This window comes from Argentina silus (assembly GCF_951799395.1).
Source record: "Argentina silus genome assembly, chromosome: 14".
NCBI lineage: Eukaryota > Metazoa > Chordata > Actinopteri > Argentiniformes > Argentinidae > Argentina > Argentina silus.
In genome coordinates this window covers 18658161-18683894 of record NC_139668.1, presented here as the reverse complement: position 1 = coordinate 18683894, position 25734 = coordinate 18658161, and the positions used below count along the sequence as shown (strand labels likewise).

At 42.9% G+C, this 25734-nt stretch overlaps 1 protein-coding gene across 1 annotated transcript; it reads left to right on the top strand.

Moving 5' to 3' along the window:
• Nucleotides 1-21860: 21860 nt before the first annotated feature.
• LOC310815580 (CD209 antigen-like protein A) lies at nucleotides 21861-23073 on the top strand. Its single transcript, XM_083685417.1, has one exon. It carries the CDS (start codon nucleotides 22014-22016, stop codon nucleotides 22647-22649), a length of 636 nt encoding a protein of 211 aa, XP_083541543.1. The 5' UTR covers nucleotides 21861-22013; the 3' UTR covers nucleotides 22650-23073.
• The last annotated feature ends 2661 nt before the right edge of the window (nucleotides 23074-25734 follow it).

Here is a 25734-nt window from a genome sequence, read left to right as displayed (position 1 = left end):
AAAAAAAAATAAAGAAAAACCATTGAATGAGAAGGTGTGTCCAAACATTTGACTGGTACTGTATACACAGGCATACACCCTGTACTGTACATACTGTAAACTGTTTTATGGCACCATTTCCAGGGACATTATTACCATAAATTAATGTTGTAATGCAAGGCACCGGGGAGATAAAAGTAGAGCGTAGACATACATTAACAGTTGTAAACTTCCCCATCAGCCTGAGTTCATGATCACCCATCCAAGCTGACTATTTTATGCCTGACTTGGCTGATGTATGAGAGAAGAGTGCAGAGCCATTTTTTCTTTCCCTCTCGCTGAAAGTGAAATCAATGAGAGAGCACGGGAGCTATCATTTATGTTTGCTTTTGTACGACCGATCCCACACTGCAGCGATGGCTCACCTGGGTGTCATCCATCTTGTGTTTATATCACCCAGAGGAGATTGCACCTCCTACACAGGCAGTGTTGCCTTCACATCCGTCGCTTCACACAGCATGTAAAACTCATAACCGATACAGCAGGTGTGTTTGAGTAATCATGAAAAATGAAAGCAGCCAAGTAATACTACAGTGTTAGTATGTTGTCGCTAGGCTGGCAAATGTGAGATTTCAGGACGCACGGTTAACATCACATAGAAATGTATGGCCTCCAATAGAAACCCCGCCTCGATTATGCGTCATAAGAATGGTTCGAATTCAAAAGACAGTTGATGTCATGTTTTTTATTTGTCCCTATTTTTCTTTCTCTGTGGTAATATATGCCAGTCTCATAAACATATTCCCTCTTGATTGTGGCTGCCAATTAGCCAGTGAGGCAACAGCAGTTCATCCATCAGTCTTAAAGGTTCCTTGGCACTAATTTTGATTATCAGGTCAAGTAGCTGAGGGGGCCATTAATTGCAATAATGAAGTCTTCAGTGAGTGATCATCAATGGCTTCAGTGTGTTATTAATCCTTTTAGAAATCATTTTTTAATGTTTAGCTTTATCTCCCAACCAGGGCTTTTGCAACATCTCATTTAGCAGGGCTTAATAAACATCATGGATCCCCGATCCTCTCCGCTCTCATGTAGTGCCACTTCAGGTCTGAAGGTTTATTTTCGTTGCTTCACTGGACAAATATAAGATCTATCTGCAAAAGCCGGCGCACAATTTACTCTGTATAGAGTCTTCCATTCATTTTCATGCCAGTGAGTAGACAGCTTTAATAACTGAAATGACAAATAAACTGGAAATCATTCCAGGTCTTTTCACTTAACTGACAAGTTGAACACTTTTTATAATGAGGCAATGACTGCACGCCCCTCTCCCCCCCACCCCCGCCCCCCCCCTCCCCTCGACACCCGCCCCTCCCAACCCCCTTTTGCCATAATAGGTTCATTTAAGAGCGTCAGGCCCTGACACCTCATCATTTATCTGCATTATTTCTCATCCTCTATCAAACATACTGGATACTACAGTGCACACAGGCAAATAAGTCCCCTCCAAACATGCACATCTTCACTGAGAGATACAATAGAGATACAATAGAGATACAATAGAGATACTATAGAGATACAACAGAGATACAATAGCGAAATATGTTTGGTTTTCTTTAGTTCTCTCTCTGTGATTCCAGGCGAGCGCTGCACAGTGTTTGCGACACTGTGTGTCTCCATATATGTTATAAAGGTCTCAGGGTCTTCAACGTTTTGAGAACACAAAATTTTTTGAGAACACAAGTTATCTCTCATGTACTGTAGGTCATAGAGCAAACAGCATGGTGATCAAGAGTACCGTTTTAATTTCACAAGTAACACATAATCAAAGAACATATAAAACACTAGTCCACAATCAGGCAATGGATGTAAGTCAATGCCAGGCTACACTGGACTCACACATATAATTCAACATAAAGGATGGACTTGGTGTGCCCTGGTGGTACACAGTACGAGATCTTAATGCTTTTATCAGATGGCTCAAGTGAAATTGTTCATTTTACCTCTAATCGTGTCATTTATCAAAATACTGCTCAAGCACATCGATATGTGTGATTACACTAACTAGATTTAAGCAAGGGCACGAGAGGGCTTTGCCATCATTTCACTTTTAAGAAGTTCAAAAGACAGTAACTTTACTTCAAGCAAAACCAGGACTTTTTTTTGCCTACCTTTGCTTTTTTCGCAGTGCTAGTGTTTCATTGATATTCAAGTCATCAATTATAGGCAATTTCATTTTACATTTACTCACCTTGTAATGATAACTCATGGAATCTAATCATATATTTCAGATATGCTTCGTAGATTTGTATTTCAATTTCATCAAAAGGCTAGATAATACCAGAAACTAACAATAAATATCCAAGTTCAGAGCGAGAAGCTTTTCATGACTACATGCTTTGATTTTGTATTAAAAATCTAATCAATCACCGCATGCAATACAAATAAATGGCAATTTGCCAGTTTGTATCCAATACTTACAAATGATTATGAAAAGGTTGTTCCTCTTGATGGAAAGATTAATCTTGTTTTGATGGAAATATGTCAGTTTGAGCAGACATGATGGATGTGATTTATCATTCTGGACAAAGCTACGAGAAAACGTCTTCCTTTGACAGCTCTATTGTGCACAGAATGTCCCAAAATGTCACCTGTTGTTCACGGAGTGACCTTCTAATTTTCTAATTCAATTTCAGTCCCCTCGTCCGCCTCAAACCCCTCCTGCCACACTCATATCATGAACCAGTAATAACAATTACATTCTGACTGGCTCAAACCTGCAATTCCCTTAACTCAAACCAAGTAGTCTTTTATTAGGCTGCCCTGTTAAATCAATCTAAATCTAAGCATAATAACTCTCTAATCAGGTAGTGGGAAGAATAATAGGTTGTCGCGCATGAGGAAAAATAGGCAATCATGGAATGTTTTCTTTAATTAGGCTCAGTAAAGTAGAAGGGCAGGGTGGGAACGGGGGACACATTCATCATGGCCAAGGTGGGAAATTACTTCAATTACTCAGGATGGAGAGAAGGAACAGAATAATAGGACTCACAGAAGCAGAAGAGGGGACACTCTGAACCGTAGGCAGTCCCAACGACGCCACTCCAATAAGGGCAGGGAAACGTGGGAAGGAGGAAGCCTCTTATATCGCATCCTCATATAAGTCAATATGGACCTCGTTGTCGTCGGCAACCATAACAACGCCCTCTCCTCTGACAGTGATCTGTTTGGCGTAACGAGGCTCTACCTGTGTAAAGATGTCAAACAACTTTGAGATTCTCGCACCTCAGGTCTTTTTCCTGTCCCTTGTGTCAGACTACCAAAATGCAATACTGACTGAGTGTCTGGCCGCACTTCCCCGTAAGATGACAAGATAAATGACCTCTTACAGTAACTGGATTTATTGATTCAATGAGAGAGACACTGGCTGAGGAAACAGAGCCTTCAGTGACTGAGCTCCTGCCAGCGAGCCGCTCGCTAGATAAATATAGAGATTATGAGTTTGATAACTGCAATTCAGTGCCCGACTGGCTGCTTTAGTGCACAAATAGTTCAAATCTAGCCCCACAACAGTGAGAGCAAGTAGCCTGTTGCTGGACTAATAAATGTGTACAAAAGACAAAGCCAGGAGAAATGGCCCTGATAGCACAAGATGGAATTACTTGTGTCTATAGACCAAGAGGGATAGAGAGGCTGAATCTCACAGGGATCTGCAGCTCACTCAAATAATCAATAGAGCATTATTGTATGTGCACCACATGCAGCTGTGCAAGATATCCTCCTCAAGTGATCAATCATCAAATGACGGATCGTCAATGATAGTTGATAGATTACCCTAACCAATTAACCAAAGCATTTGTGATGACTTGTGAGTGTACTGTTTTCACGTTTACCATTTCAAATCTTTCTGATTTACAGATTCAAATATGAAAGCCCTCCTTGCGGTCCCAGTAATAATCTTGCATCAGTACCCTTCCATCTGTAGTGTCTGTTGGACTGGTTCCTGGCTGAACCCTTCTTGGTCTCTGCGAGACCCTGTCTCAAGCCAGGGCCCAGGGCCCACGGCCAAACGAGGACACCTAGAGTCCTGATGCCACCAGCCACGGAGTCCCCTTAGAGACTCCTCATTAATCTTGAATCAGTGGAACAATTTCACTTCATTACCACGGAGTGATTGCCAGGGAGCGAGCCAAGGCAGTGTGATTTAGAGGTTTACAGGCACCGGGGCCGGCAGAGCAAATCCCTAGCATGCTCCACCACTCATGAAGAACCAAACCACCAATCACCTGTCAGACATCCCTGATCCACCTTGTTTGAGGTGCTTTCCCCCTTTGTCTATTATTGCGTTATCGTGGCCCGTGAAAATTAAATACAGACTTCCCTAGCCCTGTCTCCTGCAACGCTTAACTGACCCATGAGCTCCATCATAACGCCAGCCAAACGGTAATAAATCATTTCAACTTTCATCTATTGTTATTGATGAATGGGCAATTATTTGTCATCTAATATGCTGAAAATGATGACCTAAGAGATGGATCAACTTTTTTCTGCCGCAACAAAGGACAGCATTGATGGATTGTATCCTTAAACTGTTATTACACTTTTAATGCACTGCTCAGAAGTGACAGCCCGAGTAGTCTCGTTTTTTCAGATACCATTTCCATTGTAGAACAACGAGGAGCAAGGCTCATATTTCATGTCTTGTTTTTTTTCTGGGTTTTGGCAGGAAGGGTGAGATGAACACGTTTGTATTCCTTCAGAGGGATTTTACCTGACTGGCCTGGCGATTGCTGCTCCCGTTGTTGAGTAAATGGCTTGTGTACTGAGGCAAAACTGAAGTCTGTCATATCACACTTCCCCAACTCCCTTGGAAAGCCATTTGAAAGCTGTGGAGATAGAGAGATCGACTTTCAGAAAGATATACTTGACCGATCATTTTCAATTTTACTCCATCAATCACAGGCTGTGTCATGCCAGATTCAGACATGAGGAAATAAATGTTTTTTTTCCCATTTGTACAGAGAAAGACTTATCAGGGATCTCAATCAGTCCGTGATTGATTAAACGATACCCAGTTCGGTAACACTTAACATTAAGGTGCCCTTTGTAAAGAGTTTATAAATGGTTCATAATTAGTTAATACATCATCGAGAACCAGTTTATTATTCAATTATAAACCATTTACAAACAGTTATAACTCATTAGTTTAGACTGTTTGATAATCACTTGGTGAGAATGGGGAGCTTGCAATCATGGAGCCAGTTATTAATACTTTATAAATGCACTTATAAATGCCTCAAAAACTAACCCTGATGTGAAATCATGCAACATTATTCGCAATGGTTGCACAGCAGTTGCACAGTTGGGAACTTGTATTTATTACTATTTACAAATCCTACTACACAGATTTGTGTAATTACTCTTAATTAATCTACCTCTATCCTACATTTACCATCATGATCATGACTACCCTCGTCAGAAATGGTAGAAATCGAGACCCTCCACTTAATTAATTCCTGGTATGGCAAAACCTCATTGGACAACAGCATGACTAGCAGACCAGATTTCTCTTCATTGGTTTTCAGTAGGAGCACCACACAGTTTGCCCAGATATGACAATAGGACAGTGCAGGTTCATCAAGCCTCTCTGGCTAAGGAGCTGTTGGCTGATAAAAAAGATTGAAAAGCCGATAAATAAAATGGTTGCCGGCCAAAGAAACTAAAGCCCCGTAAAACTCAAAACGATCAAATGATTTATAACATTCACAAATGGTCATTAGGCTGTGGCCAGCTGCTACCTCGAACAAAAAAATGAAGAAAGAGGTGATTAAAGGTGATGCTACTAACTACACTACTAACTAGCTAGCTATAAACTTACCTTTTGATGCTTTTGTCATGACTGGCTAACACAGAGCCACCTAGCTAGCTGCACACCAGTGTGGCTTTGTCATAAGCTTGAAACAGCTTGTCGTTTAAACACTTAATCGTACAGTTAGCTAGAGGGACATGGCATCTACGCTGTGTGTTCCTCACTAGCTAGTCTCACGTAGCACATTTGTTCTCACACCTCTTTTGGAGGTCGGGAGAATTTTTTTATTTGCTGTTCTGGCTTGGATTGAACTGGATGGAGCGATGGGAGAATGTGCTCGCAATTTCATTGGATGTTACATTCCAAGAACTCCGCCCCACATGCCTGTAGAACGGTTGCTTGTTATGTCATCTTTTCCGACCGGGTAGGACTGTTTTGCAGCGAGTTGTTGCCTATGCTAGTTTGCAGCATTGAAGAAAATGTATTACTGGATTTCCACGCCTTTCTAGCTACTATCTGCAAAGGATTTCCCCAGTCTTTCCAAACTAGGAAAGTCTGGTCTCAACGAGTTTACTCACTAGCTAGCTCAAATCAATGCTAAATGAGGCTAGCTAGTAGCTACAGTAGCTAGCCAGTATCACCTGTAGTAAAGCCTCTTATTAGTTAATTGATGCCAATGTGAAACGCACCTTTCAAACATTTTCTTTATGTATTTCATTTAATTCCGCAGCTGGCCGCTAGTCTTTCTGCAGTTTGTTATTTGGTTATGTTTGGTTAAAAGTGAATGCCATCGTTGTCATTGCTATAGTATAGACAAACATGAATAAACAGTTGATGTGAGTTATTATTTTACGACTACTTATTATTAGTGACGCCACCTGTGCCATTTATTACTGTTCATGATTGCTTAAAGGTGAGGCTACTTGGAGTGCCTTGTTTTAGATGTTATACTGGACACATTGATTATGCTCAGTTACAAATGTTTCTAACTCATTAATTAATGTTCGTAACTCGTTAATAAATGGTGTTACATTTACATTAAGGTGACATTTCATCAGTTAGAAATATTGTTAACCCATTAACTAATAAATGTTAATGTTGGTAACTCATTAATAAATGATCGACGGTGTTACACTTTGCATTAAGGGCGTTTTCACACTTAGTTCGTTTGCTAAAGTTCGACTCAAAGTTCGCTTGGTTGTTACATTGGCGTTGTGTTACAACTGTGTTGTTATTACTTTGGTGTTCCTATAAGCAATAAAAGTTTGAGGAAACAGCGACAGGTTCACTTGGCAGCTGTCTACAGACAGTTCAGAAGACAAGCCCTGATGCTGCATGTTCAACTGTGGACTTGTTCCGTGGAAGAGCAGTCAGGTAACACAGGCATAACAAAAATAAAAAGGCCAAAACAAAAATATATATTCTTACGTAAATTAAGGGGCATAGACCTACGTAATAACTGAGTAACTCACCACTGTCAGGGTCATCTGTATGAATTGATTGATGAGATGATTGGGTAGGAGCCGGAGGGTTCTTGGTAAATGACTCGATAATGTTGGTGTTGTCCCTAGTATTTTGTCCAGGTTATCATACAGTGGGAACTTGTCCTTCTCATCCCCGAGCTGCCACTTCTCCTTCACATCGCACCTTGATAAACTGTTGTCTGAGTTGGTTTGTTTTTACCTTTAAGCGGCACGATGATGTCCCCTGTCGCGCAACTTCTTATTCAATGTATCGGCATTTGTATGTGTTTTCTCGAGCTGTTCTTTTATGTCGTCCGTCCATATTTTCATATTTAACAACTTTTTGTCTTTTTTTGCTATCTCTTGTTTCACAGCTACCTGCATTCTCTTTTTGCGAAAATCAACAACATTCGCCAAACGTTAACCCACAAACAGTTGATTTCCTGTGATAGGTCCGGACCTTTGACAAATTGTGTTCACACCAGTACAGAACCGCACCACGGTGGGAAGGGAAGGGAACGGAGACCACCCTTTTTTGAACTACGGTCCGATTGTTTGGTGCGCACCCAACAGATGGAGTGTTCACACCTGTCCAAATGATCCGAACTGAACAAAAAGTTTGCTAATCCGCACCAAACGAGGTAGGTGTGAAAGCGCCCTAAGGTGACATTTTATCGATTACAAATATTGATTACTCATTAATTTATGTTGGTAACTCATTAATGAATGGTTAATGGTGTTACCCTTTACATTGAGGTGACATTTCATCAGTTATAAATGTCGGTAACTCATTAATAAATTGTCAGAGGTTTTCTACATAAATACAGAGGATAGAGGAGTACTCACATGACTTAATTATCAATGTTGTCTACTCATTGATTAAGCCAACCCTAATTGATTAACCCATTGTATGTAAAGATGTGTTGAATCAGTTTGGTGCCAGCCAAATCATCCCCACAAGTCAGGAAATAACTGTTCCTCAACTGTGCAACCACTGTCCAGAATTCATCACGCTGCTGCCATCAGCAGTTACATCATCAATGAAGACAAGTGAGCCAGTTCCAGTGGAAGCCATACATGTCAAAGCCATAACACCCCCCCCCACCATATTTCACAGATGAGGTGGTATGCTGTGGATATTGGGCAGTTCCTTTTTTTCTCCACACTTTACTCTTGCCATCACTCTGGTACATGTTCGTCTTTGTCTCATCTGTCCACAAGACCTTTTTCCAGAACTCTGCAGGATCCTTTAGGTGGTTTCTTGCAAACTGTAATCTGGCCATCCTGTTTTTGTGGCTAACGAGTGGTTTGCAACTTGCAGTGAAGCCTCTATAGTTTGGCTGATGAAGTCTTCTGCAGATGATGGTCTCTGACACATTCACGCCTATCCTGGAGAGTGTTCCTGTTCTGTGGGACAGTTGTTTTGGGGGTTTTCTTAATTATGGTGAGCATTCTTCGGTCATCCACAGTAGAAGTCTTCCTTGGCCTACCAGGCCATTTGCGATTTCAGAGCTCACCAGTGCTTTATTTCCTTTTAATAATGTTCCAAACTGTTGATTTTGGTAGATTTAAGGTTTCTGATTGATTATTCGGATATTTCAGCCTCATATTGTTCTTCCTGACTTCCCTTGACGTATTTTTGGTCCTCATGTTGACAGACACCAAGAGCAGACTCTAAAGGCAAACACAAAGCCTAGAATCAATACTAAACATTGAGAGCTCTCTTATGACTGCCCAAATAATGTGACGGAACCCACCTGATGTACCAGAAACACCTGTGAAACCAGTTGTCCCATCGCGTTCGGGATTAGGCGTAAAAAGGGGCTGTAATTTCTGAATGGTGTAACCAATATGTACAGAAATACCATCAAATAAAAGCTGAGAATTTCTACTTTAACCTCATAGTAATTTATGATTAACCAGAAGCACATTTCACGGATGCAAATTTCAAATTGCATGGTGCAATTTTACATACACATTTAATGTTTTAATGAAAAATGAAGCTTGATTCTGAGCTCTGGAGGCTACATTTATTTAATAATTAATTTTAAAAAAGCTCCTCCCCACACACCACTGCCTGTTCTTGAATAAAATACCTACTTTATAAAAGATGAACCAAACTGTTACTCTGTACACTTCTACATAGATAAGAGGCATCCTTTTGGTATCAAATAAACTAGGAATATATGATCCTCTCTTGTGTCTACATGTTTGGATGCCTTTCACAGCTCTGTGAGGTTTCCGGGACTGTGAGGATGAAAACAGATATCTGATTACACCATATTAAGTACCTCATTTTGGCAAGACGTTTCACATAATAGCTGTTGATCGTTGATTCAAGTCAGCAAACAACTAACTCGTCAGACATTTTCAATACTTATCTTTATGATATTTGTAGGCAATGCTGTGATCAGGAAAGTCCTCTTTGTTTAATGCCATCACTTACTGCACCCCACAAAAGCATGTTTGTGTAAATTCCGATTGAAGCATTTTTCATCTGGAGAAAAATTAGGGCATAAAAACTGAAGTGCAGCGGAATTAGGCACATGTGTGCGTGAGCTTTCTAAAATGGTAAATGGGATTACGGTTTGTATTGATTTCCTGCTGGCATGTACGATTTTCAGTATACACAGGGCCTGCATCAGAGGAAGGCAGGAAGTGATGGTGCATAGTAAGCAGGTAGTGACTTTGATACATTGATTCCATACTGCTTACTCTTGAATTTACTTCCCCCATGCTTTTTACCATTTATCAAACCCGTTCATCCCACCAAAACCACTCCCTGGGCCCATTGCTACACACACAGGCCTAGCATAATGTGGATAACAACTGAGGGTGTTGTTTGTGGACCCTGGACAGAGCATTCTTATAGTTCTATGGTTCTAAATAGAGTCCATTGTTAAAATGGTGTTCCAATTCTATTTATATGGGCCTATACACTTCAGAGCCTTGCATCCGACGAGAGGAGAGACGCTCGACATTCATCATCAACTCACTTACCAATGTAATTTGCATCAGTCCCTTCCTTACTACAGTCCCTTCCTTACTACACATTTAATTTGCATCAGTCCCTTCCTTACTACACGTTTAATTTGCATCAGTCCCTTCCTTACTACACGTTTAATTTGTAGCTGAAAAACCAGGCGGAGAAAAAAATATGCACCCAGGATGAAAAATCCTGATTTGGAGAGCTTATCTTGGTGAACTTGAAAATTTGTGAATTACCATTCGATGTCAGTAATTACCTCATGACATATTTACACAGTGAACCAACATGTGACATGCATCGCAAACAATGCAAACAGCATTGTATTCAACATCAGGATGCCACAGAGAGGATCTTGGCTGGTCTTGATCCCTTCTTTTGCCCATATTTATAATTGGCCACTAGATGGCAGGGTTACAATGCATTACAATCTTTACTCTCACTTGAGGTTGCACTGAAATATTAATTGAGTATTTCTGATAATGATAACATTGGCAATTATGGGGTCACTTAAAGGCACAAAAACAAATTTCATTGAAACGGCTTACCTTTTCAAAGTGGTAGTGTACATGTTCACATGGTACATAGGGGTGTACTCGATTAATCTTGTGACATTGAGATCTGAGACTTTTTAGAGTAACTTCAAAGGTCTTTTAGAGAGTTAGAGTGGTTGTGTATAATGCACTCATTCAAAAGGATCAAAGAATCAACAAGTAGGTCGCACAATCCACCCTGAAAAACTCCCAGAAAAACTCTTGATGTCAAAGATGATCCTTTTTCCAGATAACCTTGACATTGACATAAATGGGGTGTATTATGGGTTTGACTTCAAAAGCCTACCAGTACCTGCTACAGTGCATCCCTCACCAGTGGTAAGACCACTATATTTATTTAGCTCATTCTCTGCTGTGTAAGAAAATAAAATGCCTACGGCCATATCTGCTGCACGATCACAGGATTTTCAAGGGGTCTTGCTACGTCGTTTTTGAAGGATTATCTTGGAGCTTTTCATGGTTAGATCAGGATATTGGGAGATGGAGGTTTTGGAAGAGCGGCTGGAGAGAAAGCTGTGATGGGAAAATCAATGTTATGCAGTTTTTGGTAGTATTGGGAAATTAGGATTCGTATTCTTGTGTTATTATATTATTATTGTATTATTGATCCTGGACATGGTTGTTAAATCAAAAGGCCTGCAGTTTTGCTCATATTTTGTCTATTTCTCCATTCATATCAAAGGTACCGTACCATGTTTCAGTTGTGTTTTCTTTGTGCATACGTCTAAAATCTAAAACATATGGAACCTCTCTTTTGGATTATAGTGCCATGACATTGACGTCAGGCATAAGTTTACATGAACTATTTTTACACACGTGGCATGTTACAAGTATGGGGACACATAGACGACGTGGCTTATTTAACCAGTTCAAACAGAAGAATGTCTTTGCCGTCATAGGAGGACAGGGTCGTCCCTGCACAAGAGCTGTTGTTTCAGCGGTTCAGGATCAAGGCGTCTGCTGTTGTATGATCATCTGCATCTTGGAAGAGCACCATCGTCCATGTGGCATTTCCCTCAGTTTACTTTGATTTGTACATTTGATTCACCTCAATCTCTCAGTTTTTTTGCATCATGTTCTTTTGTTAGCACCCTTAGGACCCTTTTTGATCAAAGGTCACCAAAATCTAACTGAAGGCTGGTAAAGGTTATGTGCAAGTCTGAAATCAGACTAAAGCCTGAGAGGGAAGGAAGAGGATTGGCACATGGTCCATGTTGACTCTAAGCATCGTACCCTTCTGAGTTACGGACATGACGGTACACTGCTGTTTGGTTTGAGTGCAACTCGGAGACAAAAATCACCTCCACATCGTAAAAAAGCACAGTGACTGGTGAGGTAAATCACACTACAGGTATCCAGAGCTGAAACTATGCACCTTTACCCCCCCCCCCCTCTCCCTCTCCCTCTCCATCAGTCTTTTGCTACAAAAAAGAAACAATGTTAAGCTTGCCTTGGGCAGAGTGGACAAAATGCTCCTGGTAATCTCTCTATAGACGCGACAGAGGGGCGGGGGGCGGGGGACATCATTCAGCATGGCGCTGCAGAGGGTCTGCTCTCAGAAGTACTGTGGCTCATGATGAAATGAATCTGAATGGGAGGATCAGAGAGCCCAGCCCAAGGGCGATGAGCTCATACTGCCTGGCTGGAGTGGGAGGGGCACATTGCATAATTCATCAGGTGCATTACATCACCAGCAGCCAATCTGATGGTCTCAGGCACTTATAGCCCCTCTTGCAGTATTTAGGTTGGGTCTTTTTTTGTCAAACAATAGCCCGAATATTATATTATTACAAATGTCGGACACATTACAATACTTCTACAGTACATGGAATGTTTGATAACTGAATGCTGACGTTGTTACATAACAATTAGAACAATGAAAAACAGATAAGCGAAATTATCTCGTGATCTAAAAAAAAAAACAACAACCGAAAAAACAGATTATCTCATTATCTCTCATTATCTCTCACATTATCTCTCACATTATCTCTCACTTCACTCTTGCTTTTGCGTGCAGGCACGTCACAGTGTACAGTAGCTACAGCGCCACTGCTCGGTATCAACCCATGGAGACTGCTGCACCTCGCTGCTCTGGCACTCAGTGGCCTGTGGGGAAAACAGGCCCAGGTGAGCAGAGCTGTGGATGGACCCGGAGCTCCAGACCCGCCACTGACCCATTCAGCAGCTGCTCCCCAGTGCTCAGGAGCCGCCAGAGAGAGTCCAAGCTCCAGGCAGACAGAACTGGGACGCTGAGAGAGGCTCATTATGCCAGACAGCTCCACTGAACATACGCCAGCAGCTGTGCCCCAGCCTGACCTTCACCTCCCAGGCCGCCTCGCTGACATTGGAGAGCTACCTGCAGCTCCACCGTCATATACTCTCATGGGGGACACACAGAGGTGGCGTGCAGAATCCCGGTTTGGACGATTAGCATGATATGACCACGGCGGTGTTTACTGCTTGGATGTTCGCTATCTTTGCATTTGTGGAACGACACTGAGATCATATCTTTCATATCTTCATATCTTAAGATCATGACATCATTTTTTTTTTTAACTCATCAAAACTGTGTAAAACATGCGCGGGTTAAACATGGCCGCCCTCACATATGTATGAGTGCCATTTAAGCCTTCATCTTGATGCCATTTGAACTGACACTGTGTGCACAGCAGCGGTAGGCATGTTTAATCTCTCACCGTTGAGCTGCATCAGTGAGAGGGAGCTCATCAATCATCCATTGTGCAGTATCTGATTCCTGGAGTGACAACCCTCAAGGTCTCAGCCTCTCTGGGGAGCGGGGGCTGACCTGGGCCTCTCTCTGGGGAGCGGGGGCTGGCCTGGGCCTCTCTCTGCTAAAACAACATTTTTGGAGGGTAGCTGCAACAAAATAGCCACACATTTCACTGTCAATCAAACCGAGCCTCCATGCGGTACCGTTCACGCTCGTTGGCAAGGCTCACCAGGTTTATTGCCTTGACACCGCGGTGTCACTTGGTTGCAAAGCTCTTTAGTCTCTGTAGATGTGCAGTGGGTCCTATGAAAGGGATGTAGAGTGAAAGATGGATTGCACAGGGCCCCTTCACCTTGACCTTGATATATGAATACAGTGTTGTTGAATAAAAGGGGAGATCTGTCAGTCAGGGCAGTGCTCCTAGCTGTGACAATGAAACCCTCCTCTAGACCCCACGGACACACAGTGGCCAAGGGGCCAGGAGAGGGCTCGGCCTGTCACTCAAGGAGAGGGGATTTATGTATTCAAAAAGTTGAACAGATGTGCTTTCAACATACTGACTGTGTACTTTATATGGACAATGGATATGTCATTGTGTATCGACCTCCAGGCGGTTTTGAATTCAGTGTTATCGCAGGCATTAGCAGTTGCATCATGCATGCTCCCTAAGACTGTCCTGTCTGCAGCAAATGTCAGAGCAATTAAGATGACATGTCTTCAATAACTCTAAAACAGTCTGCAATAATGCCACAGACGCCCTTAAATGGACTAGCATTTAAAGTGTTGTCACGTGACAGAATGGTCCTTGTTTCATATCCCAGCCAAGGTCTTCAGGGAAGCAAGCAGCCAGTGGGCCCGTGATGTTCTTAAACAGCAGTGTTATAAATGACAGCCATGTGCTGTCCTCATTAGGCTTACAATTTCAGTCCTTCAAAAGCCAAGGTTAGATAAGGTGGCCCCCACATCCCCATTCGCCCATCTACTGTACCCCCTGGATGATTAGAATTCCATGCCCTTTAAGAAAGTACATTGTGTACATGAACAGCCAGAAATAGAGCCAGGTCTGCATAATGTGCACACCGGGAGCCCCTCGACAGCCACATTAATTACAGAAACAAATGTATCTCATCACCAACTGCAGGTCATAAACGCAGGCTTGATGGCGAGGCTGGTGTGCTATCTGGGGCCTTGTTTGCAGGCAGTGGTGACAGGCCTGGCACAACTGTGTGTGTGTGTGTGTGTGTATTGTTAGTGTGTGTGTTGTTAGTGTGTGTGTGTGCGTGCGTGCGTGCGTGCGTGCGTGCGTGTGTGTGCGTGCCTGCCTGCCTTGGTGTGTGCGTGCGTGTATGTGTGCGTGCCTGCCTGCCTGCCTGCCTGCCTGCCTGCCTGCCTGCCTGCGTGCGCATGCGCGTGCGTGCTTGTGGGTGTGTGTCTGACAGGGCACAGCAGGGAGTGGGGCCATGTAGTGATGTAAGCTGGCAGGGGCCCAGCAGAGCGGCGTGTGATGATGGGTGGCGCCTGCCTGACTTTTGGCTCGGGCAAGAGGGTGCAGGAGCCGGGGGGCGGGGTGTTGTTGTTGAAAATAGCCCCCCCCCATCCCAGCATAGGCCAGCTCCTGAGCAGTTCATCAGCATCCCTGATCCTGATAGTAATCTCCCTGGCCCAGGAAAGGAATGCTCTGGCTATTTCTGTGTCCAACAACAACATGCAGAGGGACACAGAGAACCAGTACACCCAAACTCCTCGCAATCCCTTGACCTGTAATCACGGCACGCTCTCTCAGCGGGTGTAAATGGGAGGAATTGTGTTTGTATGGGTGTGTGTGTGTATGGGTGTGTGTGTGTGTGTGTGTGTGTGTGTGTGTGTGTGTGTGTGTGTGTGTGTGTGTGTGTGTGTGTGTGTGTGTTTGTATGGGTGTGTGTGTGTGCAGTGTGTGTGTGTGTGTGTGTGTGTGTGTGTGTGTGTATGGGTGTGTGTGTGTAGTGTGTGTGTGTGTGTGTGTGTATGGGTGTGTGTGTGTATGGGTGTATGTGTGTGTGTGTGTGTATGGGTGTGTGTGTGTGTGTGTGTGTGCGTGTAGGGGTGTGTAGGGGTGTGTAGGGGTGTGTGTGTGTGTGTGTGTGTGTGTGTGTGTGTGCAGTGTGTGTGTGTGTGTGTGTGTGTGTGTGTGTGTGTGTGCGTGCGTGTGCGTGTGCGTGTGCGTGTGTGTGTGTGTGTGTGTGTGTGTGTGTGTGTGTGTGTGTGTGTAGGGATGTGTGTGGTCAAAAGGCATTACTGTTGTTTAACTTCAGCCGGTCACATTGTTTTTACCAATGTGATGACCCATGATTGTCCTTGATGCTGTCTGATGATATCCATTGTGACACTGTTGGAAAAACTTAGAAAGAGAGACAAAAACACTTGTCAAAGCTGTTTACTTCTCTACAAGGACACTGTATCTCCCAGTCACATCAACACAACCGCAGGGAACCACAGGATCTCAACAGCTGGAGGGAATGTTCAGTAAATGTTGCTGAATAAGCAGATTCTAGAACTTCTAGAACTGAGAGTGACATACCCGTTTCGTTCAGTGTAGAAAGCTAAGAAATAGATCTGTTTGAACTCGATACAGTGTTCTGAACATGATACTCAGGAGATGTTGGTGGTTCATCAGACTTTCTCTCTGACCTCTCCCGAAATTGGAATATGGCCAGTTTGTGAGTTATTATGGGGGGATAACTCATCATCCCAAAATAAATCAAAAACAGAAGTGAGGGTAAAAATGTATTTGCGTAGCACTTTTTTAGAGCATATATCACATATTAAGAGAGTTAGAGCATATATCACATATTACCAACTTAACGAAAAAATGTCAAAGCAGCACATTCTCCTCAGATATGTCACTGGGGTCGAGCCTATTCCTCTGAAATGGCATAAAGTCGTAATGCATTGTCTGATGTGGTGCCAGGGCTGCAGATTAAGTCCGATCAGTTGAGGACACGTGATCCGTCTCCCTACAACACCCACAGGTCCTGTGTAAATACAAAGTGCTTATCGCCATATTTTCGACCATGATAAGTGGGCCAGGAGCCCTCTCTCCATGGCTCTGTCACGCTGGCCAACAGCACCTGTCGAACCAAATCATGAATGCCTTACTGCAGTGTAACACATCAGCAAACACAGACTCGCTCACTCACTCCAAAAAAAACCAAACAGATTGGGCCCAACAATGTTGCGTAGGAGAGGGAATTCGAGCTTGACTCCCTGTTAACCTGAGCAGATTCTCTCCGATGTTCTCCCATAAGTAAGGGAATCATTTGCTCACAGCAAAACAAATCTGCTGAACTGGGTTGATTCGTATGGCGGGTGTGTTTTCCCTGTATGTCTAGTTGCACAGTTATTACTCTTTCCTGAGCATCTTAATTTGTCGTCTAATCAATCTAATTATTTTTCTACTGTCGAGATTGAGTTAAGAGGTAATTTCATAAATCATCCCCTAACCCTGGAACCTTATTAAGATGTGTTCTGTAGGTAAACAAATATCCCCACGCTAAATGCATACTGTAGCTATCATAACAGAGCGTATGTTTTCTATTGACACAAACAAACAGGTGGAAATGGAAGAACACAACCACTTATTTACATGATGAATTCCTCATTCTTTTTTTTTCATTCTCTAAATCTCTTTACCTGTTCTGCATTGCCAGATGGCAAAGGGGTGTTAAGCATCTACAGCACTTTATAAACCTCGTATTCTGAACTCTTGCACCATATTCCATATTTCACATTAGTTTGCTGTTATATCCCTATATTTTTCTCCCCTCTGGGGAGTTTTTTCCTTGGCTTACTGGGGGTCTATGATTTGGTGTTAGATCATATTGTTTGTATTGTATTTATTGTTTATATTCTTTAGTATTCTTTAGTTTTTATTGTGAGGCACTTTGTGACATTTGTCAAAGTAAAAAGTGCTATAAAAATACATTTGATTGATTGATTCATGCTTATTCATTGGTGTTGCCATGCCGTACACATAGGTAAGAGACACTGGAGCAGAGGACCTCAACAACTGCTTTAATTTTCCATGGTCCTGCTGTAACCATAAATCACATTTCATTTGGTCCTCTGTGGCTCAGTTGGTAGAGCATGGCGCTAACAGCGCTTAAGTTGTGGGTTTGGGAATCAAACATATACATATGCACTTTGCAATGTAAGTTCCTTTGGATAAAAGTGTCAGCTAAATGGCATATATATATATATATTTCAAGGAACTCCACATGATGAACTGAGGTTTCCCTGGTTCTGGTTCAGGCTGGCTCCACTGATCTCACAGGAGATAATTGTGGTGGGCCCTGAAGTCACTGCCAGGGTATTCTGCTTGTTTGATGAATGTCTCTCTGTTTTGACCATTGAAACATGAAAGACTGAGAGGATATCCAAAGCTTGCTAAGGGAAAGCCTCTGTCTGATCTCTTTGGCACGGACACTCAGGTTATTATTGATCTTAACCACCATGCCAACATAACAACTGCAAATGGGCTTGATTGAATGCACAGGTCTCCTGGAATGATTATTTTGCTCTCAAAATGTAGAACCTCTTCATCAGTAACCTGATCCTTTTTCCATGGAAACTGGGCTGTGGGCCAGTTGCTGATCTGTGACTCCTCTGGTTTTTATTTTTATCAGACAACTCTTAAACACACATTTCGTGAAATCAGTTCCTCCGAAACCTTGTGCATAAAACAAGGGCCTACTGGACTGCTGAGAGCAGTGGACATTGGGACACATCAGTTCATTTACATAGTTTTGAAATGTCGTTCATCAATTATCCTTTAAGTGACAACAGTATTATACATACTATGTTTGATCTGTGCCAGCCCTGTTTAGAAATACTGTAAATATGAGAGGATTGAAATATGGAATATTTTATGGTAGTAAGCAAATCCTAACACGGTTAGGGAGCTTTCGGTGAGAGAGCTTTCAACATTAAGCAAATTTGGAAAACGTTTCTGATCGCTATTCAGTGTGTCATGAATATTATCATCAAAGGCATTCTGACTTCTCTCATCGTTGCATAACAAATGTCTTTCCATTTCAGTTGGCATTGGTCTGTTTTTTTCCTTAATTCATGACTTATCTATTTAGTTGTTTTCGTAGAATCTGAACTTAAATGCGGTCATCGATTGTAGTCAGCGCATGGAGAGGCACAAGAGAGCCGGGTTTGAACATGGGCATAGGAACATTGTGACCCACATATTGCAGTCAGAAAAACTATCACCCATAACATACTGTAAATCCCACACTTGCTCCCCCTCCCCCACTGTACAGGAATATTAATACAGCGGCACACAGCTACTGCAGTTATGTGCATGTGTCAGCCAACGAGCTGTCCTCCTAAACTCCTTACTGCTATCTCTGGTCGGTCCACGGATCCACGGAAGATAAAACAAATTCCTGCAGAAGAGGACATGCACTACCATGTGTTCTGTGAAAAAGAAATACAATATGCTCCATATGTTTATGGAGTGCCACTGGTATTGATCAATTAAGCTATTTTTGTTTTACTAACAACAGTTAAAAAAAATAATAATAATAATAATTAAAAACATTTTTTAAAAAGGAGCACTGAACCAAAGTGTGAAAGGTACAGCCAGTTGTGATTAATGTGTTGGTATTGTTATACCAGCAGAGGGGGCAATAAATGGAGGAGAGCAAGACATCCTGGCACCAACGAAACCCTGCGTTTACTTCAGTGAGCAACCAAATGACCCTGACAAGAGCAGAAAATACCGTGAACTGACAGAGGACGATAACATTATGGCATGGATGAACTCTCTTAATGCTGCGTTTGAGGTCGCATCAATCCAGCAGCTATTGGATTCCAGCCAAGGGAATAACAAAGCGTTATCAAAGCCCGCTATATCACCGGGCACCAGGCACCAGAGACAGAGATGACCTGGACCAACTGGTGCAGCAATAACTTTTCTCACCAGCTCCAATTCCTTATTCCTCCCTCCAATAACGTTTCTCAATTCCTTCCAATTCCTTATTCCTCCAATTCCTTATTAACCCTAAAAAGTCCTTGATAAATAAATAATCATTCTCAAACGGCGTACAACACACCACATCATACGGTTCCCATCCTCACTCATCCCGACACAAACTTTCTTGTGGGGGCTTCTGCTCTTGAGGTTACAGTAGATAAACATCTGCACCAGTGAGGTCCAGATCGTGAGGTGAACCCTAACCCTAGCCCTAACCCTAACCCTAACCCTAACCCTAACCCAAGTAGCAACACATATTAATGTTACGCTGTTACAACTCTTCTATAAAATTATAGGGCTCCAATTTACTTCCACTAAAGAGCGCTGTGCAACACTAACACCATGTGCAAAAAAACATTTCGGTAATTCGTTGTCACCGCAAAGTGCGTGATGGGAATTTGTAAGTGTCTATATACGTGTATGTGTGCACATGAAACAAGCTGTCTGGAGAATTCCAGGTCTTTGCAGCAAGTTTTACAGTCTTTTATACTCAAGTGGGGTGTTCAGACCGGCCTCGTGCGGCTCCTCTCCTGGGAGCTTTGACCATCGCCTTGTTTCAATTATGTGCTGTCACACCGTTGGTTTACACAGATTAAACCCCTAACCTTGTGTGAAGTCATTGTTTAGTTATTTTGTTCACGTTTTCAACATGATGGACTAGGTGTGGACAGCTGAAAATGCTCGCTCGCCTGTGGTTTGAATGTGGAGCTGGGAGTTGGAGATTGTCTTCCCACTAAAACTTGCTGCAAGGCCCTTTACTGTACTTCTCCAAACAGCCTTTTCATGTAATTTCCACCAATTGGAAACACAACATTATGTGTTCATGTGCTTTTATAATAGGGGAAAATGCCCAAATTCCCAGGTGCATGTTTCCATGGAAAGTTTTCGGAAATTTACAGGAACCTCTCCGCCCCTTGGCAATCCTATTCATACTGTACTGAATACCAGTGTGTTGACTCTCTCTCCCCGTCCCTCTCAGCCTGTCTGTTTGTCTTTGTCTGTCACTCTCCGGCATGAAGTTAACACATTCCATACACCCTCTGGACATAAGTTGCATTTAATCACAGATCATATATGATTATTCTGATTGATTCACATTATCATAATAATAAGAAGAAGAAGAAGACTATATGCCATTTATATGACGCTTTTATCCAAAGCGACTTCCATTGCAGTGAGTGCATACATTTTTCAGTATGTACTGTCCCAGCGGGAATCGAACCCACAATCTAATAGATCATCAGTCTATGAATTCTATGGGAGGCATTTCTCACTCTCTGACCTTCTGGTCTGTGGCCTCTCTGTCTGTTCCTCTCTGCTTGTCTGTCTGTCTGTCTGTCACTCTCCTGCCATGATTATGATAGCACCAAACCAGTTGTCCACTCTCCTGCCATGATTATGATAGCACCAAACCAGTTGTCCCCTCTCCTGCCATGATTATGATAGCACCAAACCAGTTGTCCCCTCTCCTGCCATGATTATGATAGCACCAAACCAGTTGTCCTCTCTCCTGCCATGATTATGATAGCACCAAACCAGTTGTCCTCTCTCCTGCCATGATTATGATAGCACCAAACCAGTTGTCCTCTCTCCTGCCATGATTATGATAGCACCAAACCAGTTGTCCCCTCTTCTTGTTTGGTGACACGATTGCTGTTGCTGCTGCTGCTAACATGCGGATCATATTTTGTAAGACTAAGACAGTGATTGTGTAAGTAGTTGGCCTCAAAACATTACTCACTATCAGTTTCTCACACAGCCAGTACTACCCAACAAACAAAGCAGGCGTTGGAGATAAAACCTGATACTGCAACTAACTTGCTACTAGCCAAGAGAAAGCTTATAGTTTCTCTATGAAAACGTTTTTTCACATTTATTCACTTTTTACTGAAACTTAATTCTTATTATTAGGGTTAGAAATGATGCAAGCAATGCTATTGAATAGAACAAAAATTCAGAAGCCTAGCAGGTGTTGCAGAAGTGGAACTACAAATTTAGTCAACCTCATAGCACTGGTTTGAGAGCTTCTTAAAAATGGAATGTGAAAATAGTACTGCAGGAGACCACAGTGACGGTGTGTCAGGAACGAAAGATATGCATATCTTACTACCACATCTCATCAACAGCCAATCACATTCACCGCCTGCCTGATAAGACTCCAGTCCTATACTGTATAACAAGGCCCACTGGGTATCTCTTATTCTCTCCAAGAGAAGATTGCTGCACGGATCGCCTGGTAGAGTCATATGATCATTGGGACTGTGGTGGACCATGGAGATGTCTGAGGGGGAGATCTACGGCAACGAAGACACCTTCAACTGTCCAGACTCCAAGAGAGGGACTGGGACTAAACCCTCAGGTTGTCCTGAGGGCTCGGAGAGGAGAGCCAGATCCTCCAGAGCTGATGCAGTGTGTCTGGGGCTGTGTGTTCTTCTACTGTCTGCACTCATAGGCCTCCACCTACACTATCACATGACTGGAGCCAACCTGGCTGAGGAGAGAGACCAGCTACAGACCAGCTACAACAACCTGGCTGAGGAGAGAGACCAGCTACAGACCAGCTACAACACCCTGGCTGAGGAGAGAGACCAGCTACAGACCAGCTACAACACCCTGGCTGAGGAGAGAGACCAGCTACAGACCAGCTACAACAACCTGACTGAGGAGAGAGACCAGCTAGTGAGGGAGAGACTCCTGAGTTTGTATAAACTGAAATGTCCTGGATGGAGGATGTTTAGTGGCAGCTGGTACTTCCTCTCTACTGAGAAGAAACCCTGGGAGGAGAGCAGACAGGACTGCAGAGACAGAGGAGCAGACCTGGTGATCATAGACAGCATTGAGGAACAGACATTTCTCACTGAGCTCGCCAAGATGAGGACCTGGATTGGTCTGAGTGACAGAGAGACAGAGGGGACCTGGACATGGGTGGACGGTACACCACTAACCACAGGGTACTGGGTTACTGGAGAGCCTAATAATGATACTCCAGGGGGGGAGGATTGTGCTGAGATGAGAGTGCCAGGGATGAGACAGTTAGAGGAGAACTGGAATGACAACAATTGTGTCATTCATTTCAACTGGATCTGTGAGAAACAGCTCACAGTATAGCATGGTTAACACATGTATGTATATATGCCATCTATATATATGCCATTTAGCTGACGCTTTTATCCAAAGCGACTTACATTGCAGTGAGTGCATACATTTCAGTATATAGGGTCCCAGCGGGAATCAAACCCAGAACCTAAGCATTGTTAGCACCATGCTCCACCAACTGAGCCACAGAGGTCCACAGCCACCTCATCATGAGGTATTTTGAGGTATTTTTGCATTAAATCATATCATCAGGAAATGAAATGCATGTTCAATTGAATTTAAATCTGAAAATTGACTTGGCCAATCAATAACTTTCTGCTTTTTGGCCTGGAAAAGCTCCCTAGTTGCTATGGCAGTATGTTTGGGGTCTATGATGAAGCTCCATCCAAAGAATTTGGAGGCATTTGCTTGTACTCTAGGTTAACCACTCTGTACTATTAGCGCTTTGGAGATGAGAATTAAGAAATAAAGTCTTGCAACGCCACAATATGAGTTTTTATTATTTATTAAATGTTTGCAAGCATGGGAAGAACACAGAACCGTCACCCAGCATGGGAAGAACACAGAACCGTCACCCAGCAAAGGTCTGAGCAGTAGTTCAGCGCTAGTTCGAAGACGCAGCTTCAGTTCCCTTTACATAGGGGAAGAAAACATTGGAGGATCACACATCAAGGTGTTGGCGGTCGGAACATCACACGCCTCGCTTGAGAGGGAAGTGGAGCGGTTTTGGGGAAACTGCTCGGTGACTATTATTGGTTATCAGCTGTTCACACCATGCGTCCCGCTTCAGCAAATCTAACTCGCCTTCCAGTCTAGTTTTGCTTTGATGACAGCTTTGCGCGCTCTTGGCAAGGTGTGTCCAAACTTTTGACAGGTTCTGTACATGTTGGCTCCTCTGAGAGTTGTCCATGTCAATTTTGAGGAGGGAAGAGAGATTGGAAGAGGGAACTGCTGAAGGTCGCTGGACCAGCTCAGTCGACGTTGGCATTCAGCTACCTGGGTAAAGGGTAGAGTGATTATATTCAGATCTGCACTTGGCTGTCACTTTGTATTGATACAGGCATGATGCAGATAATGAGATTACTCTGAGTTCAGGCCTTCTCTCCAGGGCTGACAGGCCCAGTGCCACACGCAGGGGGTTAATGCACTGCCAACAAGACCAAATGCCAAGGGCTTTGGAGTGCAAACAGATTACACTGTTATCTTGCCTAGCGAGGCTTACAAGGGCCAGAAAACCCAACTTTAGCCAAGTAGTTTGTGACTAGTTAATAAGTGTAGAGATTTGACAAAGGCAGCTAGTTCTGAAGGACAGTGCAATGATAGACTAACTGATGGATGCAATGGTGGACACTGATGTCCCATAACTCAATTTTTCTAGTCCTATTTAATTAGTATTGATAGAGATGTCAATTCATTAGACATTATTCATCCTGTACTCAACCAAACTTGGTTGTCTCCCTCTCAAGGCAAAGGCAAATCCGCATTCTATCTAAAGGCGTCTGCTAAAAGCCATAAATGTAAAAAAATAAATTAAAAAAAAATAAAAAATGTATTGAAGTGCTTTCATGAGTGCTGTCAACGTTAATGAGATTATTAATTGAACAGGGATTAAATAAATGTACGTCATGCTGGGGATATTTTGAAAGAGTTCTTTTTAGCTATTTTATGATATCATGATAAAACTGTATATTATGTGGCAACCTGTGGGCTGAGGTGCCACCACAGGCTAACAAGCTGGATTGGGAAACGGGTACAGAGGCTTAAACACGCAGGGAAAAGGTCCAAACTTAGATCCTTTGCTGTAACATTTAAAGAAAGAGTCCAAAAACATAAAGCTTCACACATATAAATCAAACTTCTGCATCAAACCTAAGAGCAATGTGCTCCCTGCTGTCTTCTCACCAGTCCTACCCCATGGGACTGGGGTTTACAACATGTTGGTGTTATCACCTGTGTGGTGTACAGTACCAGTCAAACGTTTGGACACACCTCATTCAATGTTTTGTTTTTTTACTATTTTCTACATTGTAGATTAATATTGGAGACATCAAAACTATGAAGGAACACATATGGAATTATGTAGTAAACAAAAAAGTGTTAAACAAACCAGAATATGTTTTATATTTTAGATTCTTCAAAGTAGCCGCCTTTTGCTTTGATGACAGCTTTGCACACTCTTGGCAAGGTGTGTCCAAACCTTTGACTGGTACTGTAAGTCAGTTGCAAGAGTTGAGGCCAGGCCTCACCCCAAAAAGTCCCCTACCTTACTGGAGAAATTCCTTACAGTGCCACAGGAGGCGCCCATGTTGTTTTATCAGCTGAAGTGTGCTACTACCACTACCCCACTACCAAGGGCAGCAGCAGCAACAATCACCCTTGTCCCCAAGGCGATGTTCACCGTCACCCCAAGAAGTCAAGGGATCAAACTGCGCTGCCTGGCCAGGTTGGAGACACGACCGGTTCGAGGGGCAACAGCTGAGACTCATAGACCGATTAAGGTGTGGTTGGCTGTTCACTTAGAAAGCATGCAATACCTGCTGTGGTTTTCACACACTCACGGAGGGACAGGACTGGAAGCAGGTTGCTCAGTGTGAGCTTTTTTTTAGGTTACTGACATCTGAATTTAGTTAGTTTGAAGTCAGCAGCGGTAACTCATTTGTATTTGAGCAGAATAAAAACTATTTGTTTTGATTTCACCTTGTTTCATGAACCTCTGTGCCTGTATCCTCAGCTCTGGTCCATGGCAGCGGCCTTTCCCCAGGCTCTGTTACCATATATACTCACAATGCCTACGGAGCACAGTGCTACTAGTATTAAAACTGCTTGGACGATATCAGACATACAGAAACTGCTTGGACGATATCAGACACACAGAAAACAGGCCCTGTTAACATATGTACTCACAATGCCTACAGAGCACAGTGCTACTAGTATTAAAACTGCTTGGATGATAAAAACCTTGTAATATACTGTACGATATGCCGTCTGCTAAATGCCATGAATGTAACTGCAATTGATAGTGTTCAATACGTACTCTGCGGGGTCCTCAATGCAGTTCCTTACCCTTCCCTCCATCGCTCTCTCTGTTTCAGTAGTG